This window comes from Haliotis asinina, chromosome 16 (assembly GCF_037392515.1).
Source record: "Haliotis asinina isolate JCU_RB_2024 chromosome 16, JCU_Hal_asi_v2, whole genome shotgun sequence".
NCBI classification, from domain to species: domain Eukaryota; kingdom Metazoa; phylum Mollusca; class Gastropoda; order Lepetellida; family Haliotidae; genus Haliotis; species Haliotis asinina.
The window spans coordinates 46,318,490-46,339,709 of record NC_090295.1 but is presented as its reverse complement, the minus strand read 5'-3'; the positions used below and the strand labels follow the sequence as shown (position 1 = coordinate 46,339,709).

The 21,220-nt window shown below is 40.0% G+C and overlaps 1 protein-coding gene across 1 annotated transcript; it reads right to left on the bottom strand.

The window, feature by feature from the left end:
- Window positions 1-270: 270 nt before the first annotated feature.
- On the bottom strand, window positions 271-21,101 carry LOC137268620 (pre-mRNA 3' end processing protein WDR33-like). The gene is made up of 16 exons (XM_067803195.1): window positions 20,961-21,101; window positions 18,527-18,808; window positions 18,163-18,231; window positions 17,759-17,863; window positions 17,272-17,367; window positions 16,703-16,854; window positions 13,043-13,140; window positions 9,645-9,771; window positions 8,680-8,834; window positions 7,985-8,063; window positions 6,345-6,455; window positions 5,720-5,817; window positions 5,384-5,464; window positions 2,791-3,414; window positions 2,182-2,229; window positions 271-1,833 (listed from the first exon to the last, which is right to left on the bottom strand). Exons 2-16 carry the CDS (start codon window positions 18,800-18,802, stop codon window positions 866-868), a joined length of 3,087 nt encoding a protein of 1,028 aa, XP_067659296.1. The 5' UTR covers window positions 18,803-18,808; window positions 20,961-21,101; the 3' UTR covers window positions 271-865.
- Between the last annotated feature and the right edge of the window lie 119 nt (window positions 21,102-21,220).

The following is a 21,220-nucleotide window of genomic DNA, read 5'->3' as shown; positions in this document are numbered from 1 at the left end:
AGTGGACACTATGTTGAGTAACTTGACACTATGTTGAGCAACTGGACACTATGTCGAGTAACTGGTCATTATGTCGAGTAACTGGACATTATTTTGAGGCAAATTCGGTAATGAGGAGGTGACATTTTCAGCAAAATCGTCAACCAGTAACATGTTTGAAAATGAGTGCCTACTTCCGATCTGGTCTTTTTCCACAGAAGCATTTCAGTGCAAAACAATAGGTGCCTTAGCAACTCATGGTATACAAACAAAACCGTTCACACATGATACTTTGCAAAGTAAGTTTTATTCATGCTATTATCATTCAGAATGTCAAAATATACATATTCATGAAAAGTGATCTTCAAGCATGAACATCTTATGCAGTTTTTAAATGACAAATATGATTACTTACTTGGTATTTGATAAAATGTACAATGAAAATGTGTTTTTACATGATCTCTGCGAGACTGACAAATGAAAACAAATCAAGGCTGCCTTTAGCAAACTGTCCTTTCTGGCAGGAAAACATCACTTCCTTACAGTGAAGGAGAAGGCAGGCACATCCATCCATACAGTGTTGCACAGCCAAGTGAGGAGGAATCGGATCAGCAGTCAGCACATCCAACTGTACAATACTGTGAGGTACAGACCATGTCGTATGTCCATGGTATGAGATCACAAACATGGTGCTGACACCACCGTTACCAAACACTCAGTAACTGTTGGTGCGTTCAGGTACAGGTTGGCATCAGTTACTCAATGAATGTATTACCATGCTCCGATCTGGCTCAGCACAGTATCACAAAACATGTTAATTTCATTTGAGGGAAACACACATTCGGATGAACATTCTTGACAAAACTGCAACTCGTTCCACTTCAGGTTATCTTCCTCTTCCTCCCCTAAATCCTCCGTCCCTTCCCCTGAAACCCCCTCCCCCACCTCTACCTTGTGAACTCCCCCTGAACCCGCCTCTGTGTTGGTCCATCCCTCGGTTGTACATCCCACCACCTCCTCCACCACCTTGCATTCCCTGATCCTGCCAATTTGATTCATTTCCTGTCCGGCCATACTTCGAGCCCCTGTCCCCTTGATTCCCACCATAACCCCCCTGTCCCATTCCCTGACCCCCTCCCCGACCAGACATACTCCCAGGGCCCTCATCATAGCCCCTCTTCCTACCTTGTGACATCAGACCATCCTGATCCTGCCTGTCATAAAACACTTGGCCTCCCCTATCCTGCATTCCCCTATCTTGTCCACTTCTGTCCCCACCCCCTCTCCCTCCTTGTTGACTGTCATACATGCCTCCACCCATACGTCCCCCTCCCCGTCCACCCTGTCTCCCTCCTTGGTGCCTCTCATCTACATCACCTCCACCCCTTCGTCCAAACCTGTCGTCAACATCCATGTTCTGCTGCCTGCCTTGAAATTGTCCCCTTCCCTCTTCAGACCTCTGCTGTCGCAAGTCCATATCTCCCTCCCAGCTTCCACCAGCACCAGTCCCAGACCACACCCCACCCCCACCAGCACCACTTCCACCCCCACCACTAGCAAAACGACGCTGATCACCACCAAATCCTTCTCTCCTGTCCTGGCCAAACTGCTGCTGCTGGTTGCCACGCTGACGAAAGTCTTCATCAGCTCCGCCCCTCTGTCCTTGGCCACGCCCACCTGACCACTGCCCTCTCAAATCCATGTCTCCATTCCCGTTGTTTTGCTGACCCCCATACTGTTGTCCTGGAACACCTCTCTGTTGCTGCGAGTCAGGCCGTTGTCGCTGCTGCTGCTGCTGCTGCTGTTGCTGCTGTTGCTGAGGCATTCTAATGCCCTGCTGCATATTTTGACCTCCTGCATATAAATTGTTGGGAGTTAATAAGGTTTGTCATGGCACTGAATATTATTTGCAGGTATATCAATAGGTGAATTTTAAAAAGTGACACAAGTCATGGATATTTCACAGAAAGATTTGAGTGTCAGTTTGGATTTCCGCCTCTTGTAACAATACCCCAGCAATATGTGAGCGAGTCAGTGAGTGAGTCAGTGAGGTTCTACACCCCATTTAGCAATACTCCTCCAGTGTCATGGAAATAAGAAATGAGTTTCACACATCATACCCACATAGGAATCCATCTATACAAACAGCTAGTCTGGGTGATGAACAGGAAATACATGTGGACAAATATAGACACAACTCACCAAATTGCTGCTGCAATCCTCCCATCTGTTGTTGCCCCATGAACTGACCTAGACATGACAGAAAGTGGTAATTACAGTTTACATCCATTTTCAAAATTAATGTCAACAATATTGCATGAAATTTTTGATTTTATAGATTAAAAACGTTACTCTTGATATGCAATGCATTCAGTTTACAAGAGGATGTAAATGGTTGTATATGGTCTGTAAGTAATCCAGTCTAAACCAGGCAATCCAGTGATCAACAACAAGAGCATAAATCTACTCAATTGGGGATGGATGACATGTCAACAAAATATGGATGCCTGACCATCCGATACTGTTAGTTGCCTCTTAGTACAAAAACGGAACTTCAGGGAACACAAGAGGATGTAATAACAGCAAAGATGTAAAAACATCATTTGTTGAGATGTTATTTCTCATGCTCATTCAATGCCTTGACTTTGTAAAAAAATAACCCAATGTTTTCCTATAACAATAAAGATAAATTCCTTTTGTGGTTTGGGGCTATTGTTGGTTGAGTGTGTGTACTAAGTATAAAAAAATTGCCATGTTAAAGATAGGTGAAAATATCATTTCAAAAATGCAGTGGTATTTGCTGAAACCCACCTCCTTGACCTTGCATCATGCCTGGAGGGCCTTGCATTCCCATCATGCCTTGCATTTGATGAAATCCTGGACCTTGTCTAAACTGACCTTGACCTTGCATTTGATTCTGCAAGAAACCTTGAGATGGACCTTGAAACTGATTGGGTTGCATTTGCTGATTTGGGCCACCTTGATAATTCTGAGACTGTCCCATAGTGTTCTGCTGCTGCATTTGGTTATGATGACCTTGCAACATTTGACCTTGAGGTCCTTTTTGCATCTGACCTTGAAACTGGTGAGACCTGTGGCCTTGATCTTGAACTTGATCATGATCTCGCCCACCTTGATCACGCCCATGTCTATTTGAACCACGATCCGGACTCCTGTTTCGACCATGCCTCTCCTTTCTGTCTCTTCTCCGAGGGTCGTTCCGTGAACTGGGTTTTTCAGGTTGACCCTCTTGCTCTTCAGGGACCAAAACCCCTGATTGTTTATTGCCTTTCCATGCATTCTCAAAAGACTTTGGAATCGGTCTGGCATATGGCACTTTTTTCTTTGGCGCACTGTCACGTTCATATTGCCTCAGGAAGGGCTCATCTGCTGACCAGTCGAGACCAGGGATAGACGGCAGTTCCTCCTCCACATCTGAATCATAAGTGGACAAGATCAAGTAAACCACAAAGTCTGTCACGTTCAAAGTCCTTCACCCACCAAGCCATTATATGAGGCCCATACCAACAAGACCTATTGAACACCAGGCCCCTTATCAACAAAGTATATTGAACGCCAGGTCCTTTACCCACAAAGTCTACTAAACACTTGGGCCTAGATTTTCTAAGCTCTCTTAGCATTAAGATACTTTAAAAAAAATGCTAATGTGTGGCACTTACGACTGACTATCTTAGTGCTAACAGATCTTTGAAAATCTAGGCCGTGGTCCTTTACCCAGCAAGTCCATCTAACACCAGTGCTCCATTGTTCAAAACAACTTTATCTCTTAAGGTCAACCTTATTCCTAAGATTACAACCTTAGACCTTTACTAAGGTTAGCCTCCCGTTGCACGAAACAACCTCAACTAAGGTTAACCTTAAGCTACGGTTGGTCCAACCCAACCTTAGTGTCTATAAGGTTGGGCAGGAAAAAGGGCGACTGCTTTTATTTTATACAACAAGATTGACAGAAGTTGGAGGAAGCAAAGGGTGTACAGCGACAGAATGAGTCAACTGGACACGCTGAATTCATGTAATAACTAGGGATGCTGCCATTACTCCTGCGCTGAAGAGTTCAACTTTAGTTAAGGTTACAACCAAGGTTGGAGTCCAAGTTAAGGTTGACCTAGGGTTGTTTTGTGCAACCGAATTATCCTTTTCTTAAGATGATCGAAACTCTAACCTTAGTGGCTAAGGTTGTCTTGAACAACAGAACACAGGTTCTTTACCAACAAAGTCCATCAAACACCAGATCCTTTACCAACAAAATCTATTGAACACCAGGACCCTTACCCATAAAGCCTATTAAACACCTGGGTCTAGATTTCCAAAGCCCTTTCAGTGCTACAGCAGTCATTAGTTAATGTTAATGTAAAGCATTTAAGACTATCTTAGCGCTTCGTTTGAGCTTTACAAGTCTACGCCCAGGTCCCTTACCCACAAAGTCTATTGAACACCAGGTCCTTTACCCACAAAGTCTATGGAACACCAGGTCCTTTAACCACAAAGTCTATCGAACACCAGGTCCCTTACCTGCAAAGTCTATCGAACACTAGGTCCTTTACCAACAAAGTCTATTGAACACAAGGTCCTTTACCAACAAAGTCTATGGAACACCAGGTCCTTTACCCACAAAGTCTATCGAACACCAGGTCCCTTACCCATAAAGTCTATCAAACACTAGGTCCTTTACCAACAAAGTCTATTGAACACTAGGTCCTTTAACCACAAAGTCTATCGAACACCAGGTCCTTTAACCACAAAGTCTATGGAACACCAGGTCCTTTACCCACAAAGTCTACCGAACACCAGGTCCCTTACCTTCAAAGTCTACCGAACAACAGATCCCTTACCCACAAAGTCTATAGAACATTAGGTCCTTTACCCACAAAGTCTATTCTACCCAAGGACCTTGAACCACCACGTCTAACCTACACCAGGTCCATTACAGACCAGGCCCTGGCCAAGCAATTACATCATACACCAGGGCCTCCTTTCACAAAGACTACGGTGATTGAAAGTCTCTAAGGTAACCTTAGTGCAATGTTAAAGAATGGGAGTCATGGTTAACCTCAGTAAAGGTTGCTTCATGAAAGGGGCTCCAAGTCTTTCGACATCAACCTTTTTCCTACAAGAAGTGTTAGATACCGGTAACTTGAAAATATCAACGCATGTTTTCACCTCCTAAAATTTAAAAATGCTGAAAAAATATTAATATCTTAAATATCTACCTACATTCAAAAGTGGTCCAACAATTTTATTACCTGAATAAGAAATTATGTATTGTCCACTAGTAAATCATACAAGTGTTACAGGACTTGATAAATGTTAATTGGTTAACATGGAGTTTTTCTTTAGGTGCACAATATGGTTATTATCTGAAGACAAGCAACAACATCCTTACTTTCTTTGGGTCTGAGATGCGGGGGAAGACCATGCTCTAGACCCATCCCTGGCAAACTGGGCATCAACTGGGGCTCCAGATCTGGAAGATAGAGGAAAACATATTACACTATATAGTGTGTCAGCCGCTGTTAGTCTCAGCTGTATCATTAGTCTCAGAGCCACACTACATCACAACACAACACATCAAAACAAATTTCACAGCCACACTACATCAAAACACACCACATCAAAACAAACACAGGTGATAGATCTCCCTAATACACAATCAAGAGACAGGCACCTTCATGGCCTCGGACTGTATCAGACTACAAGAACACATACAACAGACTCTCACCATACTCTAGCAGCTCCTGCTCTGTACCAGTTGGCAAGTTGTTCAGGTTGTACTTGTCTCTCATCGTGTCGCCAGGACGATTTCGAGTCCAGAATTTCCTGTACAAAAAGCAGTAAAATTTAAGACAAAGTGTGTGTGTGCACAGTGACTACAACCACGAGCATGCTTGTTGTATCAATTCTGGCCGAATTTGACACTATAGTTTTCCTCGTAGCTACACCAGTGGTATTTTAAAACAAGTTTCACATGTTGATCAAACAGGCACAAAAAGTACATGTCTCCTTGCCATAACAAGGAAGGCCAGGAGACTTTGGTTTCTTGTGCCTAGAGGTCACTGTTTGGTTATTGATAGAGTAACAAATAACACTGAGCACAATTATACTTAGACTGTGCCCTGTCCAATGAAGAGATCATAGCACCCAGCAGTTGTTTAGTTGTCATGTAAAGATCACCTTATCAACACGATCACTGTGTCAAAGGGTTCTGGGCATACCTATCAGAATAATCCTATGACTACATTGATGGTTGAATATAGACCTTCTACATCACACTCAAAGAAACATTACGCAAACGTTGCACTCTTGGTCTCACTGTGTTCAAAATGTATTAGTGAGTATTGACTTACGTGCTGTGGTCATTAGATCCTGATGCGAGGATGTGTCCGAGTGGATGCCAAGCCAAGCTCCACACCATCCCTTCGTGAGCCTCCTCCATACTACCTACTTCCCGGTCACATCTGCAACATTGGCACTACCTGTTATTGCTGACCTATATTCAACATCAGCCTTGGCTGACCAACATTCAACATGCTGACCTATATTCAACATCAGCCTTGGCTGACCAACATTCAACATGCTGACCTATATTCAACATCAGCCTTGGCTGACCAACATTCAACATGCTGACCTATATTCAACATCAGCCTTGGCTGACCAACATTCAACATGCTGACCTATATTCAACATCAGCCTTGGCTGACCAACATTCAACATGCTGACCTATATTCAACATCAGCCTTGGCTGACCCACATTCAACATGCTGACCTATGTTCAACATTAGCCTTGGCTTACCTACATTCAACATCAGTCAATGCTGACCTACATTCACTGCTGCTCAATGTTGACCTACATTCAACATTGCTCATTGCTGGCCTATATTAAACACTGGTCATTGCTGACCTACCTTCAAAACTGGTCATTGAACATGCTGACCTATGTTCAATATCTGCCTTGGCCGATCTACTTTCAGTATCATCTGTTTTCACCTACATTCAACATGCTGACCTATATTCAACATTAGCCTTGGCTTACCTACATTCAACATCAGTCAATGCTGACCTATATTCCTCGCTGCTCAGCGTTGACCTACATTCAACATTGCTCATTGCTGGCCTATATGAAACACTGGTCATTGCTGACCTACCTTCAAAACTGGTCATTCAACATGCTGACCTATGTTCGATATCTGCCTTGGCCGATCTACTTTCAGTATCATCTGTGTTCACCTACATTCAACATTGCTCATTGCTGGCCTATATTAAACACTGGTCATTGCTGACCTACCTTCAAAATTGGTCACTGTTAAGCTACATTCAACATCAGTCATTGCTGACCCACATTCAACAATGGTCACTGTTGATATACATTCAACATTTATCACTGCTGACCCACATTCAACATTGGTCCTTGCTGACCTACATTAAATATTAGTCACTGCTGACCCACATTTAACAAAGCAGTGCTTGCCCTGACCTATCTGACCCACAAATGATCTCAAATATGCAGTGAATTTAGAAGTTTGCATCACTGTTGACACAAAGCTACTGGGCTTTGAGGATAGATATCTAAATTTATTCCTGTTGCTTAGAAGTACCTAGTTTATTGTTTGCCACTTAACTGCTGTGTGACAATCAAATACCTGACCTGCCCTACCCTGTATTTTGTTCTTGTCAAACAATCACAGTTGATGTTCCAAACTGAAGTTGACCCCCCCAAAACATGTCCATGACTCCCTCTCATGACATCAGTGAGTCATGATGACTCTTACATGTTCATGCCTAGGGTAAGCACTGCAGAAGTCATTCCTGTTCTACAGTTAACGTTACACGCAAAACCATCCAAGAAAAGAGCCTCACACACATTACCGAATGAGGAGAATACTGACCAGCTTTTCCTCCTCCACTTTGACATCTTGATCGAGGTCATAAAGAAATACCCCCAACCCCATCCTGTACATTTTTCTGCTGCATTACTGTAAACACTTACCCAACCATCCAGAACATGAGAGCACCATCAGACCCTCCACTGGCAAACAGGCCTTCATGGATGGGATGCCAGTCAATAGCTGCAACCAACAGTCAGTGGTTGTTTATCTCTGTACCACCAATATATCAGCAATAAAACAAAGGCAGGGGACCAAGTATTTCTTAGTGGGGGATCAGTCCTTGTACATGAGAGTGACACAAATGTGTTTGCAGAACTGAAGAACAGTTAAAAACCTGAGAGAGTAAATAGCTACTGGTAGGTGAGTTTAAAGAAATAAACCCATTGAGTATTAAGTATCAACATCTTAGTTGATGGATAACTTCATATATGGATATTTATTTTACAAAGAAATTATGCATATGCAGTCTGATTGTGTCAATGATTATGTGAGGTGTCATATACTGATCAACATCTACTTAAGCCTAAGCTCCAAACATGTTCACTTATTGTGTTTCAGCATTAACATCCTACCAGATAATGTCTGTCTGCCAATAAGGACCAGACAATCTGTGATTATGAACCATATTCCATACAATCAGAATACGGGACTATTAACCCTGTCAGTGGCTAACCACACAATCCAAGAAGCATCTAGGTTAGCATAATCTCATACTGATGCTTCAGCAGCAACATCGTCTGTATTGCCAGTGTACACCATCTGCAAGAAGTGTACATGTATGCCATAATGGACCTACCAGTGGCTTCCTTTTTGTGTCCCTTGAAAGTGTGGATCTCTTCTTTCATGTTCCGAATGTCAAATAGTTTGAGCAGATGATCTCGGGATGCTGACAGCAGCCAGTTGCCATTCCGGTTCCACTTGAGATCCATTACAGTGTTCTTGTGAGCATGTCTACACAGATGGGGAAATAGAGTATTTTTTTCATCACATAGTCTTGGAAAATGAAATATGTTCTTGATAAAAAATTTGCTAACCAATCCACTCATCATCATAACTGAAAATGAGACTTTGAACCTGATGAAACAATGCCACACTCAGCATAATTCCAGCTATATGATGGCGGCCAGTGCATCTGGGCTAAACAATACAATGGGTGATACCATGAGCACCAACACTATGTGGCTACATTAACACATCAACCAACTCAGCATTTCTGACAACCCGATCCATTGTGTGGAAAGGTCTAAACCATTCCATGGGCTAAAAATAGTTTCACATCTGGACCACAGAAGGTCACATACTGCTAGCACCCTACCCAGATTAATAAGCTACCTGCATTAGCACCCTACCCACCTATTTGCCATGGAAACACTGCAAAAACACATATGGAGCAAGTGTCTGATTCAAAACGTATGAAATGTTTTCAGTTACCTTATATGGAAGCTTAATGGGTTACTGCATTTCTAGGTGTGGCAGCAATATTGTTCACAAGTCTAAATAGTTAATAGCAGTACAATGTGTGCTAAAAAAATAACTGTCATAAAGTTGAAAGCTAATACATACTGTCAGTGGGTCAAGACTTGATCAAGGAGGTGAACATAGGATTTACACCCACAGCTGTAACATCCTAACAGAACTAAGGGGCACAACTCTGCAGGGCCAAATGCAGGGACAGCAATGCCCCTGTTAATGCAGAATCCTGGACAATCAATCCAGTGGCAATCAACGTTTCTGAAGAACACTCCAGTGTATAAATCTTACATGGTAGCTAGACTCTGTCCAGATCGTGGATCCCAGAGTTTGATGGGCTGCTGGTTGTCCTTGCTCCCGGAGGCAATCAGTGCCTTCTGTGGGTGCCAGTCCACTGACTTCACATCTGCACCATGGCCTGAAAATCAACGTGTCTCTACAAATAAGCAGCATCAAGTCTGCAAGAGAAATCCATAGCAGGCCCACACTGTTACTACCTCAGCTTTTGTTTAAATAACTTGAGGTTTTCAGAACATTTGTTATAATTTCCTTGATGATAATGACCAGGATTATACCCCATAACGCCGACACTTAATGCTACAGTCAGTATCAAACCAATGAAAGGGAAACCACAGAGGTTGTGTGCATCTCAACAACTTACTTCGTCAAGCACATGTAATATTCTGAACTTGTCCATTATTGGGTTTGAATCTGAACAGTGATAAAAGGTCACGGTCAAGTTACAGCTTTCATATATATATATACTGAATATACTGCTATGCCATGTATCTGAAACTAACCACTGACTTCCTGAAATCTCTTTCCTGTGCCTATACATGTCCTTGTCAGTGTAAATCAATCAAGACTTGCCATACAGGCTGAGACAAGTGGTGAATGTGTTGGATGATATAATGCACCCATGACACTTCACATACTTCACAAGACTTTTCCTGTCATAAAATAAAGCAGGCAAGTTACACATGCGCATGAAGGTGTGTTGTCAGAGCTCAAGATAATGCAACAAGTCTCTAACGAATTCCTTTTCACATTTGGTACTGACAGCTTTGCGCATGTCCGTTCTACTGGATATTTTTAAACTATTTAACAGACATTTATAATTCTGCCTAAAACGCTCTGTAAAGTGTAATTGTGATGACGAGACCTTTTCAGACATATACTGGAAAGCCAGGGGAACAGCAAATCACTAGTGAGTGATAAGTGTTAAGCTGCTGAGTTTAAAAAAAATTCTTGTATGTAATTGCACACAACTACAAAGCATATTACTTAACAGTAATGTATTTTAACATTTGTATTATCAACCTGGAGCTCTCAATGTTATATTAACCTACATTAACGTAACATGCATGGTGTCCTACGTTTCTGTGTGCATGTGTGACTTGGTCAAGGCCATGTGTGTGTACGTACACTGGTGAAGTAACTGACAATACAGATTATGTACTTCATGAAATACCAATGGTATCATGTTTCTTCTTATAGACATGTAAAGCCCAACCCAAATATTCATACCATATTATGCCGCCCTAATGAAATTTCTGTATTCACAAAGCACCAAAACTGTATTGGCAAAATTGCCAACAGAAATTGGCATTGAACAATATAATACTCACAGAGGTGCCGTTCAACTTACCTTACTAGTGACCTTTGGAAGAAATGCCATTAATATTTCTTGACCCATGTTGAGTTCACTCAGCAAATTATAAACACTTTGAGCAAGTGCATTGACAAAGGATTTTGGATTTTGTTTTATCTTGTGACCATAAACTTTGTTTAACTTCAGCCGTGAAATTTGTACAAAGCCAACAAGTAGGGTTGAAACGGTACACTCCCACAATGGTACAGTAAGTACTGCGGTATAAGGCCTTAGGTTTGGTCTGTTTCGCTTCAAAATATGAGATATGATCACAATACAGAAAACTGACAAGAGTCAAACTAAATCTTACATTGTTTAATAACATGGAAAAACTTAATAATAATCTTTGATATTTTGAATGCAAAAAACTGTTACAATATAAATCATATAAACTAAATTAAATCTAACACAAGAGATAAGAACTTAATAGCAATGGCAAGTGATCCTCACAAGCATGTGAAGAATTACTGCAGGTTTGGCAAATCAAAAGGGATGTGCATGTTGTTTTCTTTCAAGAACACAAGTCTCACTGGACAAACTTTGATAGCCTACAACATCTCCAACTGTCATCTTCACACATCCTACAAACAAAACGTATGGGAACTCCCTAAACTGTGATAGCCACATACATACTGAAACGTGGCAAGGTCATTTATACTCTTGTGTAACTTGACTGTGTGCATAACTTTGAACATGTTAGAACTTGCAGTCACGTACCTGATTCAATATTTGCTAAGTCTGAGTCAAATGAAACAGTGTCAAAAACAGCAAAAAACAAGGGTGCTGAAACACACCCAGCACCATGTTTATGTCAAATGAAACATTGTCAAAAACAGCAAAAAACAAGGGTGCTGAAACACACCCAGCACCATGTTTATGTCAAATGAAACAGTGTCAAAAACAGCAAAAAACAAGGGTGCTGAAACACACCCAGCACCATGTTTATGTCAAATGCCCAGACACAACACACTACTGGATGTGGAAGACAGCCTTCCCATTAGTTTTTTTATGTATCAGATCATTTTTTGCTTTTATTCTAAAGTCTAACATATTCTACCAGTCATACTTGGATAAACCCTGTGGAAATTTTATACCTGCAATCTCGTCACTAATGTCAATGATGTTTACATAATGTATGCCAGTTACCGAAGGTTTAACACAATTGGGCGAATACTTTTATTTGAAACTATTGAAAAGGGAACTCCTGATGCCTTGTTGACATTCACTGCAATTCTGAACTTACTTCCGGGAAAATGGCAGTTCTACTAATACCCCGGCATACCGTTTCACCCCTGCCAGCAAGCAGTCACATATTTTACATGGCAGCTAATTAAGAAACATGTCTTCAAAAATTCTTGTTAACAGCATATAAAGGTGATTGCTGTGCAACACGTAACGAAGCATCAAACTATGAGATATCCCTCAAATCTCTGCTACTAGTCATGATATTGTCCAAGAGTTATTCCTCACAGTTCCACAAGATAACTCAAGACTTCCTGCTTTTCAATGTTTGGCTACTGACCAGTTTTACCCGTCTTAGCCAAACAAGTGACTTACGGACAACAAATGTCTAATTTCCACCCTTGCTGAACCAGGCTGTTAGTTTGTGGTTTGGTCATGGTGCCACCAGTGATTGTTACCCACATAGTTCTATGTCCATCAAGAAAACGGGTCCCACCTATCATGCCACATGCACTAGCTTCACACAAAATGGCAGCATTTGTTAAGACAATCTTCTCAGTAATCAAGATTTATATCATAACGCACATGCATCTCCTCACATAATCACCTTGATCTAAAAATATGGAAAGATTTGGAAAATACCAGTCAACATCAATCTGATGAAACACAGGGTATGACTGGTACCTGCATAGCAAGGGTGAAAACTAGACTAGTGAATAAACTCCCTTTCATCAGGTCTGTTATCTCCACTGATCAGTATTAGCCACCTGAACTCCATCTGGATTGTAACACATGTCAATTTTAGACTTCACAGTGTTGAGCCTGCCTCAAACAAGGAGAGTTGCAAGAATCATACCTCGTAGAATTCTCTCTTCATGACCTCTCATAAAGTCCCAAACACGAACAGTTCCATCATCTGCACATGTTGTAAATTTATTGTCGCTTGGGCAAAAACTGTCATGGAGAAACAAATAACAGAAGAGGATATTAGAAGAAAAGCATTTATTTATGAATGATACGGTAACTACAAATGCATTCTGATGTTGAAATATCCATTACATTCTATGGATAGGGCAATCAAGCCTTTATTCCTTTACTGGATGACTAACTTATGGGCAATCAAGCCTTTATTTCTGTTAACAAGACTCTTCAATTCTATCATTCACAGTAAGTATACAGGGCAAGCAAGCCTTTATTTCCTCACAAAAATAACAAAGTTTGTCATAATTTCTCCCTCAATAGGATGGGCAATGAAGCCTTTATTTCCTCACAAAAATAAAGAAATAAATAAAAAGACTGCTATATTTTTTCATCCATTGGATGGGCAATGAAGCCTTTATTGCTTACAAAAAAAATAAATAGTTGGTAGAGTTCATACCTTGACAGCAAGGGCAAACAAGCCTTTATTGGTTACAACATAACAGAACTCACAAAAATTAATTTAGTGTTTCCGCTGAACAGTGTCATGACCTAATCTGTTTCTTTCAGTCTGTTTAAAAAAGTATTCATTTTGTTCCTAAAAAGTGCAGTTTTCATTTCACTAATTTTCAACAAAGTATGGGCATCAATACTTGTTTTGGTCCCTACATCTCTCTTTTAGGGGTTTTCTGTACCTAAATACAGAAAATCAAGGTTTCCTCAATAGTAAGGCATAAAGCCCTTAATCCTACCTGATCATAACAAATCGACCAGCACAACCTTTACTGTGGAAATCAATGATCGAACTGAAGAAATCATTAAGAACGTGTAAAAAATATAGTTAATATTCATAACAATAAGCCCTCATCTACAAAAGAGTGCAGCCAAAAAAGTTGTGTCTTTCTATGTATCAGTAACTGTGGACATTTGAATAACCAAAAACTATTCCGAAACATGACTATCAGCCAATGATTGGTGATATATGATATAACTGAGCCTATGTAAGTGAACTTTACAAACTATTGATTATTTCCTTTCCTTTCTACAATTAAATGAAGACATGCAACACATTTTAATTTAAATACAGCAAACAATTTTTTCAAAAGATATGCCGAGTAATATGTGCTGATAAAATCGTTATTTATTTCTGAAAAACAAATATGTACCAACATAAACTCTTAGTATGTTTGAATTATCGCCTTTGATAACAAGTAGCCAACCCTTTATTTTCAGTCAAAAAGAATATATGGCCTAGGTCTTAACTCCTGACCAGGGCTTTGAAAGCCTTTATTCAAGTGTCCTTCTGCCTTTCTTCAGTTGAGAAAAACGTTGGGCATATGCCTTTATTTGAAACTATTGACGCCAAAGTCAGTACTTCATGGGGGCAAAAAGCCTTTATTCAAGTCCTGTATCATATATAATTCATTGTGGGCTATCAGCCTTTATTTCCATGAAAGTCGCTGAATTATCACAGATCTCCTCAGTTAAAGTTGTCAGTCTAGGCACACTACAATCGGTGAAGATTTCCCTAGCGTTAATGGCTATCCATGAAATGCATTTGTAGAATATCACATCATCATAAACAAGCAATACACAGCATCAAAATGGCAGCATGTTCCACTGATGGTGAAACAGCTGAAATAACACTATTATCACTGCAGTAGACTGCAAATTCCTCTGAAAAATGAAGTGCACTTTCCAGACACAAGGCTAAACTTACCTTTGTTGTTCTGAAGCCTCAGGCTTGAGATGTGATAATGCCGCTTAGAATGATATTTCACATATATCACGGCATGTCAGCCTTCCATGGGAGGAGAGACAGTGCGTTTAGTTTTATGCAACTCTCAGCAATATTCCAGCTATATGGACCAGGCAATCCAGTGATCAACAGCATGAGCACTTATCTAGGATATGATGTATCAGCAAGCCTGACTACCAAATCCCATTAGTCACCTCTTGCTGATTACTAACGACTAATTCCAACCTGGATTTTCACAGGTATAAGTGGGAGGCAGAAAAGTTTACCACTTGAAGGAAACCAATGAGGAAGGTGCTGACAAACCTAGAAACATAATCAGGGCAAACTAGGATTCGAACCCATGATCAAATGCACTGCAACCAGTGGTGCCATGGACACTGAGGCCTCCAGCACCCAATCATCAACAATCAAATTTATCAATGATAGGACTGGATGTATCTCCAGTCACAGTAATATCACTTCTACTGTAGTCTGACAACATCTTTTGCAGCATTTTTCTTGATTGTTTCCACCAGTGACCCAAACTAAACAACACAGATTACACATATGAATACAACTTATTACAAACATGCATGATGAATTCTGATTTGATATAAACAGGGCAAGTATCTCCCTTATCACATATTTGTCATTTTGCAAAAGTGTGCACTTTTTTCACAATAGTTACTGTTAAGCAACAATTGCATGGCTTCTCAATAGATATGGGGAAAGAGAATTTAGCATGTGAGTGTCTGCAAATGATCATTCATTCAGTAAATGCAAGAAAAGACTCCCTTCACACACTATGCAAATATCTACGGGTAGGTCGTTCTTGAAAACTGATCTTGATTGAATGCTGAACCCTTGTTAAAATATGTTAATGTTGGTGTTTCCATTGTCACCACTCAAAAGTACCTTGCAGATGCCCTTTTCACTCATATAACGTATCTTGTGAGCAGCGTACATATCCCTGTCAAGTGACTAACATTTGCAAGTGGAGAACATATGACAAAAAAAGCTGCAAAATATAGCTGACAGACTACAATAAACTTGATGGCATGCTCTATTGTTCTTTCACAATATTAGTAGTTATTCTTTATTCAAACAAAGCCTTTATTGGAATACAAGGTAACAAATGTAAAACAGATCTTGCACAATAGCAAACACCCTTCTTGCTCATTAAATATCAAATTCCTGGTCATGTTGAACCTTGTAGTCATAATAGAGTCATGCTATACTTCTCCTCAGATCATAAATCTACGCTCATATCACTAGGAAATACTTCTCCAAGTTTGATAAACAGCTGACTAACATCATGACCAATGTTAGAAGGTAGGTAGCTCCACAATCCTTGTGTTTCCTGGTCGTATTTTAACCTCTCCCAAACCACAAACCTTAATGTTCTTAATCCATAATAGGGCAAAGTGAAGGTCCCTCAAGTCTCATGGTGCATTTCAAACAGTGAGCTACATTAACCAGTAAGTGTCTTTTATTGTAATGAACCCCCATTACTTACTGTTCTTTCATCTGGTTAAATGGCAGCAGTTAGGCCCTGCAATGTAGCTCATGGGAATCTAATCGAGTAATTGTTGCTCATGAAACAGTAATCAGGACCCATCTAATACACCCCAGCTCAGACTATGACAATCTACTATATGCTGAATAAATTCCCCAACTGTCCTTTGAACTTCAACCCTTCATCTAGGGTAAGTAACACTTAGGTAAAACCCATCTCCCTGCTGTCCTAGCATGAGCAAGTAGAAGTGTTTCTTACTGACAGCAAGACCAAAGCAAAAATACTTAGTGTTAGACAAGCTAGACGTGGCTGGTGTCTGTGTGGCCGACTGTAGAGACTCCCACCTGATCCCTCGAACTGCCTCCTTGTGACCCTGGTACATCTTCACGTTGTTCATGTTGGACTGCCAGTACTTAATGAAACCTGCATGGTCAGCAGTCACCATCCACATGTCATTGTGACTCCATCTCATGGCGCGTACAGAAGTGTCATGGGCCTGGAAGAAAAACATTTGGTTGAGTAGAACATAAGATATATGCTACAAAGAACTGATTGATCTTCCCTGAGAGTCAAAGGGAGTGAGTGAGTTTAGTTTTAAGCCACTTTTAGCAAAATTCCAGCAATATCACAGCAGGGGGATACCAGAAATGGGCTTCAAATATTGTACCCATGTGGGGATTCAACCTGAGCTCCTCCATGGGAAGCTACCCCACTGCCCCAAACATCAAAGTGAGAAACATTTGTAACAATAATAATAATAATAATAATGCATATTTACATGTGCACCCAATCCACCTCAACATACATACTCAAGGCACTACAGAGTCAAGTATGTACATGTGTACAGAAGTGGTACTTGAGCATATAAAGGGAAATACTGGTACAAGAAATTAGAGTATAGGGTATAACTCACCTGCAGAATCGTCTCAAAGTTAAATGCCAGTCCATTCCACAGCGTAAACTCTCCACTGGATGCGCCAGTTACCAAACGCCGACCTTCTGGTGTCCACTGAAAAAGAAAATATCATATCAAATATGGGGCCAGCTTGACCTTTCTTGAGATAGTGACTCCAGTGTGAATGATACACAAATAACTAGGATATAAATCAAATCTAGTGTTTCACACACAAACTCAGTATGATACAGGCAGTGATTTCTTCACACATATTTGATAAATAGGTATGTACAAAAGGAAGTGTCCTGAACAAGAGAGAAATATTCAAAAGATGATAAGAATAACAGATGCTGATTACCAGAAACTCTCTTCATCTGAATCTCCCCTGTACTGACTCTGTAAGGACCATTTTGTTCGGATGACCTGGCCATGGTATCTCCGGAGGATGGAAATGCAACTAGTTTTCTACAATTTCATGCAATGTTCAACTGAACTTATTACTTACGGTCACACAGAAGATGGGACAGCGGAACTTGTTGGTAGACGTCCTTACAAACTTAGTTGTCACAGAGTTGATGGGATTTTCCATTGTGGCCATTGGGGGCTCTAGCTGGAAGGTTTAAACACTCGAGTCAGAATCACTACATTGCATATACATATGGAACATTGTTTTGCTAAGGACTGAAACAGAATTTGACCAAAACAGTTAGGCATGCATCTACGCGAAACCGCTATTCAAACTCATCAAAGGACAGTGATAAGTATTGTTAGATTGTTGTTGAAGAAGTCATATGATCATATGAAACATTCTTCCAATGACAGGATGGCTTAATAAACAATGTTTCCAAAGACACCAATATTTTTCACAACAATAAACAATCAATGCAGTATATAACAAACCACACTTACATCTATTTGATAGAGGGGATCTGGTTGAATTGATACAGCATCCCTTCGATCCCTTTGCCAGACTCGGTTCTGAAAAAGATAAAGATTCTAAAACTATTTGGCATCATTTTCAGAGCTACATGCGAAGATATAAGAGGTGGACGTAACCACCAGGACAAGAAAAGTGAGCAAGTTCCAAGTTAACTTCCCAGTTTTTGTGATAAACCACTCAAGATTTAAAAAAACACAGCAACAAGAATATTTATAGTGATTGTCAAAATGTCAAATGTCATCTGCACATCCAGTGAACCCAACCACACAATTACATAATAACTTGATCACTTAGTACGAAAATTACAATGGCATCTTTCAATGGTTTACTTACATGTAAATATTTTATCACAGAGGTGTTGTAATCCACAGTTTTCCTATGTACAGCCTTTCTCATTCGTTTGCCATCAAACATAGCACTTTGCTGATTTAAAAACTGTTGGCGGATTTGAGGCAAGCTCAGCCCCGATGCCTGGCTCTTTTGGTCCGTGGATTTCACTGGTTGAGACATTTGTGGGTTGGGCTGATTCATCCTGGGGACAAAGTTCCGGGGCCGAAACATTGGTGGCCCCGGGGCAGGCATACGCATCATCATCATTCCACCATCCATGATGAACTGAAAATAGTGAATCAAAGACAATAGAATAAACTACTGTGTTACTAAGTTAAATGCATCGAGATGGCATAGTCATTATTCCAAATAGTAAAATACCTATATCACGTGAAGTGTGGAGAGCTTTCTTAGTTTCCAAAATGTCACTTCTAAATCGAGTCATTATTCTGAGCAGTGAGCTTCCCTCCTATCGATACCTTCAAAAACTTCAAACCATTTCCATATAAACAATAATCAAAATCAAACTGAACGTAGTCTTTATTTCATGCTTCCCTGATGTACAGATGCTACTAATTTCCCCTTGCCAGATAGTTACCCAGGCCATGTTTATTTTTTCACACCAACCAAAAATGGCAAAATCATATTGCCAAATAAGGTAGCAGGAAGCAATTAGAATATGCACAAACTACACACACACTCGGTATAAAAATGCCTTTGAAATGATATGCATTGATAAACATGGAAAGAATTTGTTGACAAGACCAGGTTTTGTCATGATATCTGCGGTTAAAACCTTCACAACTTTCAATCACCTCTTATCATGCTTATATTTCACACTGCAATAAAGCTGCATATTTATGTGCAGTGGATAGTATAAAAAGAAAAGAATCCCTAACTAGGTTATTCTGATAAAAGTATGGCATTAGAATCACATCATTTGTTTTTTCGGGCTTTAGTATGTAGAAATAGTATCTGCATGTTCAATCAGTGCCACTTACTGTCCAACACTTTAGCTCGCAAATATATTGCAATACAATACATGTGATCATACACAATCCTAAAGTCAGAAGACCAATCTTTGGGCTAAAAGATGCACAGACAACCTCCAAGTACACATTGAAAAACAATAATTGTTGTGTACCAATAACACATTTAAGATGTTAGATAAGCAATATGTTCAATAAATATGCTTACAGAGTACTTTTTAAAAAAAAAATAGCTTGTGTGATGAAAGACATTGGTTGCTATCAATTTGTACAGGACTAGTGTTTGACTGCCAGTAAAGGATGAGTGATTATATATCAAATCTTATGCATTATATTTAAATTGATTCTAATTAGGTTCTACTTAGTAAACTTAATGATATACACATAGTTCAGTAAAATCACGAGAATGCCCTCATATTTGAAAGCAGTGGGTAACTGAAAACGAAATACCTACTTAACACTCATAATACCCACTCAGATAAAAATACTGTGGGTACAGTACCCAGATGAGCTAAATCTTATCTGTAGCTTTGCTAATATCATGAAAATGACTAACCAGATATAAAAGAGATTGGGTAAGATAAGAATCTGTACCCCATCAATAATCTTGGGCCACTGCTACTCACACTTGCCCAACATGTTAATGGTGATTCGGTTAATCCGTACATTTAGAGATCATAAATATGGTGTTACCATCTGTTTTCAAAAAATACATCATGATACATTTGGTTTCGTGACAAAACAATTAACCCCTTATTTCACTTTTTAATCATACCACTCAAGAATTTGGTCTAAAAAATTCAAGTCAGGGGTTACAGTTTAAGTGTTTAATTTTATGTAACACTCAGCAATATTCCAGCTATATGGTTGTCAGAAGATGGAAATTTACCATACAATTAATATATATTCAGCGAAGGTTCTAATCATGATGAGGAAATAGGTATAACAGCACTTATCACCGAGACCCAAATCGAAACTGTCAACTAGCATTGGTGATACACCGGACTGGGTGTACTATTTCATACATGCTCTGTTTTGAGTCATACCCAAAATTTAGTAATTGTCCAAAAGATATTGGGATGCCACAAAGTACACTTCTTTTCAAGGGGCAAAAACTTGAGGATCGTGGTCTTGTCTAATTTAGAAGACTTCACAAACTAACTGATGGACCACAGGACCAAACTTGGGGTTTCCAGAGGCTGAAATTGCTCCTATTTCTTCGCCATGTTTGGGCAAAGTGGAGTTCTACGAAATAATCTTGCACGTGGGTGAAGGAATAGCAGCCAAAATTACCATGGTTACACGTGAGAAAGCGTTCGTGCTTAATTTGCGCAGCTAACACCGTAACAGGGTCATTCGCCGATTTGTTGCCCAGGAGAGTTACAAGACAATTCAACAAGTACATGCAACACACAAATTACGCCAAGACAAATACATGTAAATCGTACCTAAACTGACTGAAAATGTAATTGTTGTGTTTTGATGATCAGTATTTGCCCAACGCCTTCAAATGTGTTGAAGATGTTTGAACACATTGTGCTGGATGCATGTCTTCGTGAATAAAATGGCGGCGTTTAATGGGTAATACTAAATCTGCAATTGGTAGACTCAAGTACGAAACGAAGACGATGTAATTTCTACACAGACATAACACGAATATTTCAGTGGATGGGTTAGGCATGGATGGATAATGAATTTCTGTATTGTC